At 52.4% G+C, this 14,016-nt stretch overlaps 1 protein-coding gene across 8 annotated transcripts in view; it reads right to left on the reverse strand.

The window, feature by feature from the left end:
* Positions 1-11,416: 11,416 nt before the first annotated feature.
* The window catches only part of LOC138792249 (NACHT, LRR and PYD domains-containing protein 3-like), a 250,482-nt gene continuing 247,882 nt past the window's right edge, over positions 11,417-14,016 (reverse strand). For all 8 annotated transcript variants that reach the window (XM_069969450.1, XM_069969451.1, XM_069969449.1 and 5 more), the window contains one exon: positions 11,417-11,680. In XM_069969450.1, coding sequence (XP_069825551.1) covers positions 11,593-11,680 — 88 coding nt within the window. In that variant the 3' untranslated portion in view covers positions 11,417-11,592. The remainder of the gene's footprint in view (positions 11,681-14,016) is intronic.

Below are 14,016 nucleotides of genomic sequence, written 5' to 3' on the forward strand. Positions count from 1 at the left end.
TGCTCCGGAGATCACTGCTACACCCATAGTCCTGGGGATAGGAGCATTATACAGGACCCTCTGCTCCGGAGATCACTGCTACAGCCCATAGTCCTGGGGATAGGAGCATTATACAGGACCCTCTGCTCCGGAGATCACTGCTACAGCCCATAGTCCTGGGATAGGAGCATTATACAGCACCCTCTGCTCCGGAGATCCACTGCTACACCCCATAGTCCTGGGGATAGGAGCATTATACAGGACCCTCTGCTCCGGAGATCACTGCTACACCCCATAGTCCTGGGGATAGGAGCATTATACAGGACCCTCTTCTCCGGAGATCACTGCTACACCCCATAGTCCTGAGGATAGGAGCATTATACAGGGTCCTCTGCTCCGGAGATCACTGCTACACCCCATAGTCCTGGGGATAGGAGCATTATACAGGACTCTCTGTTCCGGAGATCACTGCTACACCCCATAGTCCTGGGGATAGGAGCATTATACAGGACCCTCTGCTCCGGAGATCACTGCTACACCCCATAGTCCTGGGGATAGGAGAATTATACAGGACTCTCTGCTCCGGAGATCACTGCTACACCCCATAGTCCTGGGGATAGGAGCATTATACAGCACCCTCTGCTCCGGAGATCACTACTACACCCCATAGTCCTGGGGATAGGAGCATTATACAGGACCCTCTGCTCCGGAGATCACTGCTACCCCCCATAGTCCTGGGGATAGGAGCATTATACAGGACCCTCTGCTCCGGAGATCACTGCTACAGCCCATAGTCCTGGGGATAGGAGCATTATACAGGACCCTCTGCTCCGGAGATCACTGCTACACCCCATAGTCCTGGGGATAGGAGCATTATACAGGACCCTCTGCTCCGGAGATCACTGCTACACCCCATAGTCCTGGGGATAGGAGCATTATACAGGACCCTCTGCTCCGGAGATCACTGCTACACCCCATAGTCCTGGGGATAGGAGCATTATACAGGACCCTCTGCTCCGGAGATCACTGCTACACCCCATAGTCCTGGGGATAGGAGCATTATACAGGACCCTCTGCTCCGGAGATCACTGCTACACCCCATAGTCCTGGGGATAGGAGCATTATACAGGACCCTCTGCTCCGGAGATCACTGCTACACCCCATAGTCCTGGGGATAGGAGCATTATACAGGACCCTCTGCTCCGGAGATCACTGCTACACCCCATAGTCCTGGGGATAGGAGCATTATACAGGACCCTCTGCTCCGGAGATCACTGCTACACCCCATAGTCCTGGGGATAGGAGCATTATACAGGACCCTCTGCTCCGGAGATCACTGCTACACCCCATAGTCCTGGGGATAGGAGCATTATACAGGACCCTCTGCTCCGGAGATCACTGCTACACCCCATAGTCCTGGGGATAGGAGCATTATACAGGACCCTCTGCTCCGGAGATCACTGCTACACCCCATAGTCCTGGGGATAGGAGCATTATACAGGACCCTCTGCTCCGGAGATCACTGCTACACCCCATAGTCCTGGGGATAGGAGCATTATACAGGACCCTCTGCTCCGGAGATCACTGCTACACCCCATAGTCCTGGGGATAGGAGCATTATACAGGACCCTCTGCTCCGGAGATCACTGCTACACCCCATAGTCCTGGGGATAGGAGCATTATACAGGACCCTCTGCTCCGGAGATCACTGCTACACCCCATAGTCCTGGGGATAGGAGCATTATACAGGACCCTCTGCTCCGGAGATCACTGCTACACCCCATAGTCCTGGGATAGGAGCATTATACAAGGACCCTCTGCTCTGGAGATCACTGCTACAACACCCATAGTCCTGGGGATAGAGCATTATACAGGACCCTCTTGCTCTGGAGATCACCTGCTACACCCCATAGTCCTGGGGATAGGAGCATTATACAGGACCCTCTGCTCCGGAGATCACTGCTACTACCCCATAGTCCTGGGGATAGGAGCATTATACAGGACCCTCTGCTCCGGAGAATCACTAGCTACAAACCCCATAGTCCTGGGGATAGGAGCATTATACAGGACCCTCCTGCTCCGGAGATCATTGCTACAACACCCCATAGTCCCTGGGATAGGAGCATTATACAGGACCCTCTGCTCCGGAGATCACTGCTACACACCCATAGTCCTGGGGATAGGAGCATTATACAGGACCCTCTGCTCCGGAGATTCACTGCTACACCCCATAGTCCTGGGGATAGGAGCATTATACAGGACCCTCTGCTCCGGAGATCATTGCTACACCCCATAGTCCTGGGGATAGGAGCATTATACAGGACCTCTGCTCCGGAGATCACTGCTACACCCCATAGTCCCTGGGGGATAGGAGCATTATACAGGACCCTCTGCTCCGGAGATCACTGCTACACCCATAGTCCTGGGATAGGAGCATTATACAGGACCCTCTGCTCCGGAGATCACTGCTACACCCCATAGTCCTGGGGATAGGAGCATTATACAGGGACCCTCTGCTCCGGAGATCACTGCTACAGCCCATAGTCCTGGGGATAGGAGCATTATACAGGACCCTCTGCTCCGGAGATCACTGCTACAACCCCATAGTCCTGGGGATAGGAGCATTATACAGGACCCTCTGCTCCGGAGATCACTGCTACACCCCATAGTCCTGGGGATAGGAGCATTATACAGGACCCTCTGCTCCGGAGATCACTGCTACACCCCATAGTCCTGGGGATAGGAGCATTATACAGGACCCTCTGCTCCGGAGATCACTGCTACAGCCCATAGTCCTGGGGATAGGAGCATTATACAGGACCCTCTGACTCCGGAGATCACTGCTACAACCCATAGTCCTGGGGATAGGAGCATTATACAGGACCCTCTGCTCCGGAGATCACTGCTACAACCCCATAGTCCTGGGATAGGAGCATTATACAGGACCCTCTGCTCCGGAGATCACTGCTACACCCCATAGTCCTGGGGATAGGAGCATTATACAGGACCCTCTGCTCCGGAGATCACTGCTACACCCCATAGGTCCTGGGGATAGGAGCATTATACAGGACCCTCTGCTCCGGAGATCACTGCTACACCCCATAGTCCTGGGATAGGAGCATTATACAGGACCCTCTGCTCCGGAGATCACTGCTACAGCCCATATTCCTGGGATAGGAGCATTATACAAGGACCCTCTGCTCCTGGAGATCACTTGCTACACCCCATAGTCCGGGGGATAGGAGCAGTATACAGACTCTCTGTCGCGGATATCACTGCTACCCCCATAGTCCTGGGGATAGGAGCATTATAACAGGACAATCTGCTCGCGATCACTGCTACACCCCATAGTCCTGGGGATAGGAGCAGATACAGTACTCTCTGCTCCGTAGATCCCTGCTACACCACGTATGCTCTGGGGATGGAGTCATTTACTGGACCCCCTGCCCAGAGAGATCACGGCTACATCCCATAGTCCTGGGATAGAGCAGTATACAGGCAACTCTGCACCCGGAGATCCTGCTACACCCCATAGTCCTGGGGATAGGACATTATACGGACTCTCTGCTCCGGAGATCACTGCTACAGCCCATATCCGGGATAGGAGCAGTATAACAGGACCCACTCTGCTCTGGAGATCACTGCTACAACAAACACCCATAGTTCCTGGGGATAGGAGCATTATATAGGACCTCCTGCTCCGGAGATCACTGCTACAAAGGGACCCATAGTCCTGGGGATAGGAGCATATACAGGACCCTCTGCTCGGAGATCACTGCTACAGCCCATAGTCCTGGGGATAGGAGCATTATACAGGACCCTCTGCTCCGGAGATCACTGCTACAGCCCCATAGTCCTGGGGATAGGAGCATTATACAGGCACCCTCTGCTCCGGAGATCACTGCTACACCCATAGTCCTGGGGATAGGAGCATTATACAGGACCCTCTGCTACCGGAGATCACTGCTACACCCCATAGTCCCTGGGGATAGGAGGCATTATACAGGACCCTCTGCTCCGGAGATCACTGCTACACCCCATAGTCCTGAGGGATAGGAGCATTATACAGGAGTCCCTCTGCTCCTGGAGATCACTGCTACAACCCCATAGTCCTGGGGATAGGAGGCATTATACAGGACCTCTCTGCTTCCGGAGATCACTGCTACACCCCATAGTCCTGGGATAGGAGCATTATACAGGACCCTCTGCTCCGGAGATCACTGCTACACCCATAGTCCTGGGGATAGGAGCATTATACAGGACCTCTCTGCTCCGGAGATCACTGCTACACCCCATAGTCCTGGGGATAGGAGCATTATACAGGACCCTCTGCTCCGGAGATCACTGCTACACCCCATAGTCCTGGGGATAGGAGCATTATACAGGACCCTCTGCTCCGGAGATCACTGCTACACCCCATAGTCCTGGGGATAGGAGCATTATACAGGACCCTCTGCTCCGGAGATCACTGCTACACCCCATAGTCCTGGGGATAGGAGCATTATACAGGACCCTCTGCTCCGGAGATCACTGCTACACCCCATAGTCCTGGGGATAGGAGCATTATACAGGACCCTCTGCTCCGGAGATCACTGCTACACCCCATAGTCCTGGGGATAGGAGCATTATACAGGACCCTCTGCTCCGGAGATCACTGCTACACCCCATAGTCCTGGGGATAGGAGCATTATACAGGACCCTCTGCTCCGGAGATCACTGCTACACCCCATAGTCCTGGGGATAGGAGCATTATACAGGACCCTCTGCTCCGGAGATCACTGCTACACCCCATAGTCCTGGGGATAGGAGCATTATACAGGACCCTCTGCTCCGGAGATCACTGCTACACCCCATAGTCCTGGGGATAGGAGCATTATACAGGACCCTCTGCTCCGGAGATCACTGCTACACCCCATAGTCCTGGGGATAGGAGCATTATACAGGACCCTCTGCTCCGGAGATCACTGCTACACCCCATAGTCCTGGGGATAGGAGCATTATACAGGACCCTCTGCTCCGGAGATCACTGCTACACCCATAGTCCTGGGGATAGGAGCATTATACAGGACCCTCTGCTCCGGAGATCACTGCTACACCCCATAGTCCTGGGGATAGGAGCATTATACAGGACCCTCTGCTCCGGAGATCACTGCTACACCCCATAGTCCTGGGGATAGGAGCATTATACAGGACCCTCTGCTCCGGAGATCACTGCTTCACCCCATAGTCCTGGGGATAGGAGCATTATACAGGACCCTCTGCTCCGGAGATCACTGCTACAGCCCATACATAGTCCTGGGGATAGGAGCATTATACAGGACCCTCTGCTCTGGAGATCACTGCTACACCCCATAGTCCTGGGGATAGGAGCATTATACAGGACCCTCTGCTCCGGAGATCACTGCTACACCCATAGTCCTGGGGATAGGAGCATTATACAGGACCCCTGCTCCGAGATCACTGCTACACCCATAGTCCGGGGATAGGAGCATTATACAGGACCCTCTGCCTACGGGAGATCACTACTACACCCCATAGTCCTGGGGATAGGAGCATTATTACAGGACTCTCTGCTCCGGATATCACTGCTACACCCCATAGTCCTGGGGATAGGAGCATTATACAGGACCCTCTGCTCTGGAGATCACTGCTACACCCCATAGTCCTGGGGATAGGAGCATTATACGAGACCCTCTGCTCGGAGATCACTGCTACACCCATAGTCCTGGGGATAGGAGCATTATACAGGACCCTCTGCTCCGGGAGATCACTGCTACACCCCATAGTCCTGGGGATAGGAGCATTATACAGGACCCTCTGCTCCGGAGATCACTGCTACACCCCATAGTCCTGGGGATAGGAGCATTATACAGGACCCTCTGCTCCGGAGATCACTGCTACACCCCATAGTCCTGGGGATAGGAGCATTATACAGGACCCTCTGCTCCGGAGATCACTGCTACACCCCATAGTCCTGGGGATAGGAGCATTATACAGGACCCTCTGCTCTGGAGATCACTGCTACACCCCATAGTCCTGGGGATAGGAGCATTATACAGGACCCTCTGCTCCGGAGATCACTGCTACAGCCCATAGTCCTGGGGATAGGAGCATTATACAGGACCCTCTGCTCCGGAGATCACTGCTACACCCCATAGTCCTGGGGATAGGAGCATTATACAGGACCCTCTGCTCCGGAGATCACTGCTACAGCCCATAGTCCTGGGGATAGGAGCATTATACAGGACCCTCTGCTCCGGAGATCACTGCTACACCCCATAGTCCTGGGGATAGGAGCATTATACAGGACCCTCTGCTCCGGAGATCACTGCTACAGCCCATAGTCCTGGGGATAGGAGCATTATACAGGACCCTCTGCTCCGGAGATCACTGCTACACCCCATAGTCCTGGGGATAGGAGCATTATACAGGACCCTCTGCTCCGGAGATCACTGCTACACCCCATAGTCCTGGGGATAGGAGCATTATACAGGACCCTCTGCTCCGGAGATCACTGCTACACCCCATAGTCCTGGGGATAGGAGCATTATACAGGACCCTCTGCTCTGGAGATCACTGCTACACCCCATAGTCCTGGGGATAGGAGCATTATACAGGACCCTCTGCTCCGGAGATCACTGCTACAGCCCATAGTCCTGGGGATAGGAGCATTATACAGGACCCTCTGCTCCGGAGATCACTGCTACACCCCATAGTCCTGGGGATAGGAGCATTATACAGGACCCTCTGCTCCGGAGATCACTGCTACACCCCATAGTCCTGGGGATAGGAGCATTATACAGGACCCTCTGCTCCGGAGATCACCGCTACACCTCATAGTCCTGGGGATAGGAGCATTATACAGGACCCTCTGCTCCGGAGATCACTGCTACACCCCATAGTCCTGGGGATAGGAGCATTATACAGGACCCTCTGCTCCGGAGATCACTGCTACAGCCCATAGTCCTGGGGATAGGAGCATTATACAGGACTCTCTGCTCCGGAGATCACTGCTACAACTCATAGTCCTGGGGATAGGAGCATTATACAGGATCCTCTGCTCCGGAGATCACTGCTACACCCCATAGTCCTGGGGATAGGAGCATTATACAGGACCCTCTGCTCCGGAGATCACTGCTACTGCCCATAGTCCTGAGGATAGGAGGATTATACAGGGATCCTCTGCTCCGGAGATCACTGCTACACCCCATAGTCCTGGGGATAGGAGCATTATACAGGACTCTCTGCTCTGGAGATCACTGTTACACCCCATAGTCCTGGGGATAGGAGCATTATACAGGACTCTCTGCTCCGGAGATCACTGCTGCCCCCCATAGTCCTGGGGATAGGAGCATTATACAGGACCCTCTGCTCCGGAGATCACTGCTACTGCCCATAGTCCTGGGGATAGGAGCATTATACAGGGTCCTCTACTCCGGAGATCACTGCTACACCCCATAGTCCTGGGGATAGGAGCATTATACAGGACCCTCTGCTCCGGAGATCTTTGCTACACCCCATAGTCCTGGGAATATGAGCATTATACAGGACCCTCTGCTTCCGGAGATCACCGCTACACCTCATAGTCCTGGGGATAGGAGCATTATACAGGACCCTCTGCTCCGGAGATCACTGCTACCCCCCATAGTCCTGGGGATAGGAACATTATACAGGACCCTCTGCTCCGGAGATCACTGCTACACCCCATAGTCCTGGGGATAGGAGCATTATACAGGGTCCTCTGCTCCGGAGATCACTGCTACACCCCATAGTCCTGGGGATAGGAGCATTATACAGGACTCTCTGTTCCGGAGATCACTGCTACACCCCATAGTCCTGGGGATAGGAGCATTATACAGGACCCTCTGCTCCGGAGATCACTGCTACACCCCATAGTCCTGGGGATAGGAGCATTATACAGGACTCTCTGCTCCGGAGATCACTGCTACAGCCCATAGTCCTGGGGATAGGAGCATTATACAGGACCCTCTGCTCTGGAGATCACTGCTACACCCCATAGTCCTGGGGATAGGAGCATTATATAGGACCCTCTGCTTCGGAGATCACTGCTACAGCTCATAGTCCTGGGGATAGGAGCATTATACAGGACCCTCTGCTCCGGAGATCACTGCTACACCTCATAGTCCTGGGGATAGGAGCATTATACAGGACCCTCTGCTCCGGAGATCACTGCTACACCCCATAGTCCTGGGATAGGAGCATTATACAGGACCCTCTGCTCCGGAGATCACTGCTACACACCCCATTGTCCTGGGGATAGGAAGCATTATACAGGACCCTCTGCTCCGGAGATCACTGCTACACCCCCATAGTCCTGGGGATAGGAGGATTATACAGGACCCTCTGCTCCGGAGATCACTGCTACACCCCATAGTCCTGGGGATAGGAGCATTATACAGGACTCTCTGCTCCGGAGATCACTGCTACACCCCATAGTCCTGGGGATAGGAGCATTATACAGGACCCTCTGCTCTGGAGATCACTGCTACACCCCATAGTCCTGGGGATAGGAGCATTATACAGGACCCCCTGCCCCAGAGATCACTGCTACAGCCCATAGTCCTGGGGATAGGAGCATTATACAGGACCCTCTGCTCCGGAGATCACTGCTACACCCCATAGTCCTGGGGATAGGAGCATTATACAGGACCCCTCTGCTCCGGAGATCACTGCTACAGCCCATAGTCCTGGGGATAGGAGCATTATACAGGACCCTCTGCTCCGGAGATCACTGCTACACCCCATAGTCCTGGGGATAGGAGCATTATACAGGACCCTCTGCTCCAGAGATCACTGCTACACCCCATAGTCCTGGGGATAGGAGCATTATACAGGACTCTCTGCTCCGGAGATCACTGCTACCCCCCATAGTCCTGGGGATAGGAGCATTATACAGGACCCTCTGCTCCGGAGATCACTGCTACAACCCCATAGTCCTGGGAATAGGAGCATTATACAGGACCCTCTGCTCCGGAGATCACCGCTACACCTCATAGTTCTGGGGATAGGAGCATTATACAGGACCCTCTGCTCCGGAGATCACTGCTACCCCCCATAGTCCTGGGGATAGGAACATTATACAGGACCCTCTGCTCCGGAGATCACTGCTACAGCCCATAGTCCTGGGGATAGGAGCATTATACAGGACTCTCAGCTACGGAGATCACTGCTACAACTCATAGTCCTGGGGATAGGAGCATTATACAGGATCCTCTGCTCCGGAGATCACTGCTACACCCCATAGTCCTGGGGATAGGAGCATTATACAGGACCCTCTGCTCCGGAGATCACTGCTACTGCCCATAGTCCTGAAGATAGGAGGATTATACAGGGTCCTCTGCTCCGGAGATCACTGCTACACCCCATAGTCCTGGGGATAGGAGCATTATACAGGACTCTCTGCTCTGGAGATCACTGTTACACCCCATAGTCCTGGGGATAGGAGCATTATACAGGACTCTCTGCTCCGGAGATCACTACTGCCCCCCATAGTCCTGGGGATAGGAGCATTATACAGGACCCTCTGCTCCGGAGATCACTGCTACTGCCCATAGTCCTGGGGATAGGAGCATTATACAGGGTCCTCTACTCCGGAGATCACTGCTACACCCCATAGTCCTGGGGATAGGAGCATTATACAGGACCCTCTGCTCCGGAGATCTTTGCTACACCCCATAGTCCTGGGAATAGGAGCATTATACAGGACCCTCTGCTCCGGAGATCACCGCTACACCTCATAGTCCTGGGGATAGGAGCATTATACAGGACCCTCTGCTCCGGAGATCACTGCTACCCCCCATAGTCCTGGGGATAGGAGCATTATACAGGACCCTCTGCTCCGGAGATCACTGCTACACCCCATAGTCCTGGGAATAGGAGCATTATACAGGACCCTCTGCTCCGGAGATCACCGCTACACCTCATAGTCCTGGGGATAGGAGCATTATACAGGACCCTCTGCTCCGGAGATCACTGCTACCCCCCATAGTCCTGGGGATAGGAACATTATAGAGGACCCTCTGCTCCGGAGATCACTGCTACAGCCCATAGTCCTGGGGATAGGAGCATTATACAGGACTCTCTGCTCCGGAGATCACTGCTACAACTCATAGTCCTGGGGATAGGAGCATTATACAGGATCCTCTGCTCCGGAGATCACTGCTACACCCCATAGTCCTGGGGATAGGAGCATTATACAGGACCCTCTGCTCCGGAGATCACTGCTACTGCCCATAGTCCTGAAGATAGGAGGATTATACAGGGTCCTCTGCTCCGGAGATCACTGCTACACCCCATAGTCCTGGGGATAGGAGCATTATACAGGACTCTCTGCTCTGGAGATCACTGTTACACCCCATAGTCCTGGGGATAGGAGCATTATACAGGACTCTCTGCTCCGGAGATCACTGCTGCCCCCCATAGTCCTGGGGATAGGAGCATTATACAGGACCCTCTGCTCCGGAGATCACTGCTACTGCCCATAGTCCTGGGGATAGGAGCATTATACAGGGTCCTCTACTCCGGAGATCACTGCTACACTCCATAGTCCTGGGAATAGGAGCATTATACAGGACCCTCTGCTCCGGAGATCACCGCTACACCTCATAGTCCTGGGGATAGGAGCATTATACAGGACCCTCTGCTCCGGAGATCACTGCTACCCCCCATAGTCCTGGGGATAGGAACATTATACAGGACCCTCTGCTCCGGAGATCACTGCTACCCCCCATAGTCCTGGGGATAGGAACATTATACAGGACCCTCTGCTCCGGAGATCACTGCTACAGCCCATAGTCCTGGGGATAGGAGCATTATACAGGACTCTCTGCTCCGGAGATCACTGCTACAACTCATAGTCCTGGGGATAGGAGCATTATACAGGATCCTCTGCTCTGGAGATCACTGCTACACCCCATAGTCCTGGGGATAGGAGCATTATACAGGACTCTCTGCTCCGGAGATCACTGCTGCCCCCCATAGTCCTGGGGATAGGAGCATTATACAGGACCCTCTGCTCCGGAGATCACTGCTACTGCCCATAGTCCTGAAGATAGGAGCATTATACAGGGTCCTCTGCTCCGGAGATCACTGCTACACCCCATAGTCCTGGGGATAGGAGCATTATACAGGACTCTCTGCTCTGGAGATCACTGTTACACCCCATAGTCCTGGGGATAGGAGCATTATACAGGACCCTCTGCTCCGGAGATCACTGCTACACCCCATAGTCCTGGGGATAGGAGCATTATACAGGACCCTCTGCTCCGGAGATCACTGCTACACCCCATAGTCCTGGGGATAGGAGCATTATACAGGACTCTCTGCTCTGGAGATCACTGTTACACCCCATAGTCCTGGGGATAGGAGCATTATACAGGGTTTAGTTACTGGACATATCATTGGTCGGGACACAGCATTCCTGTATGACCCAGGACATCAACTTTATTATAACACAAGACATTTCCTCATCTTCTGTAGATCAGTGATATTACCCATAATGCATCAAGATACCCTTCTAATATTGGAGCTCGGAAGAAGTATTGACCATCAATAGTCCTGTCATCTGCTCATCACATCCGACCTCTTGTTTGCTCAGTAATATATCTGCATGTTTCGTTTAATTCTTTCTATCTTTCTTATTTCTTCCTCTTCCTCGTCAGAAAAACCATTGGCCCACATCCTAGAAGAGAAACAAAAGCCGCAGTGTTAGTGACTTTGTATTGTAAGGATTGTGTCCTGACCTCAGATCAGTCAGTGAATGGTCGGTCCTGAGGATGGAATCTGTACAATCTCCAGACCTGGTGACACTGGGGATTTATTAATACAATAACTCGCGTTTCCGGGAGGTCACATGACCCTTCTATAGACACTTATCACAGGCGCCCACTATGTCTGGGATCAGTGGTGCGACTCGTGTCTGGGAATCTAAACCAAAAGTACATGTGATATAGAGAAAGTTTGCAATTTACATTAATTGTTTGTTTGTTTTTTATTTATCATTGAGAACACGGCACTTCTGCCCCCCCCCCCCCCCCCCCCCTCTGATCAGCTGTTCCGCATCCGGACTACACAGTGAATTAGACCAGAAGCAGTTTGTCTCCGTACAGTGTAGTGGTGGTGACCTGTAACTGCAGCTCAGACTCCATACAGGTGAGCAGGACATGGGCTGCAGTTACAGGTCACCACCGCTACACAGTGTATGGAGACAGAAGCTCCGACCCTGTGTACTGTATAATCTATAACTCCAGGCATGGCGGTGACTATATAATACATAGCCCTGCTGCACTCACATCATCTGCTCATAACCTTCTCACCCCATCCCCCCCTTATACACATGTGATAGCTGTCACCCAGCAGATGTCTCTCCTGATCCCCCCATACACATGTGATAGCTGTCACCCAGCAGATGTCTCTCCTCATCCCCCCCCCATACACATGTGATAGCTGTCACCCAGCAGATGTCTCTCCTGATCCCCCATACACATGTGATAGCTGTCACCCAGCAGATGTCTCTCCTGATCCCCCCCCCATACACATGTGATAGCTGTCACCCAGCAGATGTCTCTCCTGATCCCCCATACACATGTGATAGCTGTCACCCAGCAGATGTCTCTCCTCACCCCCCCCCCCCATACACATGTGATAGCTGTCACCCAGCAGATGTCTCTCCTGATTCCCCCCATACACATGTGATAGCTGTCACCCAGCAGATGTCTCTCCTGATCCCCCCATACACATGTGATAGCTGTCACCCAGCAGATGTCTCTCCCCCATACACATGTGATAGCTGTCACCCAGCAGATGTCTCTCCTGATCCCCCCCCCATACACATGTGATAGCTGTCACCCAGCAGATGTCTCTCCTGATCCCCCCCCATACACATGTGATAGCTGTCACCCAGCAGATGTCTCTCCTGATCCCCCCCCCATACACATGTGATAGCTGTCACCCAGCAGATGTCTCTCCTGATCCCCCATACACATGTGATAGCTGTCACCCAGCAGATGTCTCTCCTGATCCCCCCCATACACATGTGATAGCTGTCACCCAGCAGATGTCTCTCCTGATCCCCCCCCATACACGTGATAGCTGTCACCCTGCAGATGTCTCTCCTGATCCCCCCCCATACACGTGATAGCTGTCACCCAGCAGATGTCTCTCCTGATCCCCCCCCCATACACATGTGATAGCTGTCACCCAGCAGATGTCTCTCCTGATCCCCCCCCATACACGTGATAGCTGTCACCCTGCAGATGTCTCTCCTGATCCCCCCCCCCATACACATGTGATAGCTGTCACCCAGCAGATGTCTCTCCTAACCCTGGAGGAAAGTATTCACAATTAGGCCGTAAAAAAATGGAAAATATTAATTTTCCAATAATATATTTGTTAAGATGAAAGTATCTCATTTTCATAATAGGTAGAAGAGAAGAAGCGGCACTGCTTAATGTAGTATTGGTGGTACCAGCAGATCTTGATCCAGACCAAAGATCGTAGTGAGTATATATGCAGAGAATCCACAGCACTCCAGCGTAGTGAAAAAGCTCAACAAGCCGTGTTTATTCAGCCAATTCATAGTGTAACACTCCAAGCGCAACGTTTCAGTGACTCTGTCACCATTTTCAAGCGTGAATACATGGTACAAAACTCAGGTGTATATATATATATATATATATATATATATATATATATATATATATATATATATACACACATATATACATATACACAAAGCACAACATAGGATTGGTGAGATCGTGATTACTAATTGAAAACATTCATCAGGTAGGTCACATGGGTTGCTCCCTGCTGGAGTTTAACCCTTTGAGAATAGTGCAGCAGTGCATAAAGTGATATTGTGACATATTCTATAAAAAACTTGAAGTATAGAAACAAGTTTCACTGATCACAGTAATTCAAGAAAGTTCATTTTTGGTCTTTTGATGTCCCATGCTAACATGAAAACCCAGGAGCCTTGCCTGTGTAACTATGCACATTTTTTGTAATGTGATCTCC

The sequence above is a fragment of the Dendropsophus ebraccatus genome, chromosome 5 (assembly GCF_027789765.1).
Source record: "Dendropsophus ebraccatus isolate aDenEbr1 chromosome 5, aDenEbr1.pat, whole genome shotgun sequence".
NCBI classification, from domain to species: Eukaryota; Metazoa; Chordata; class Amphibia; order Anura; family Hylidae; genus Dendropsophus; species Dendropsophus ebraccatus.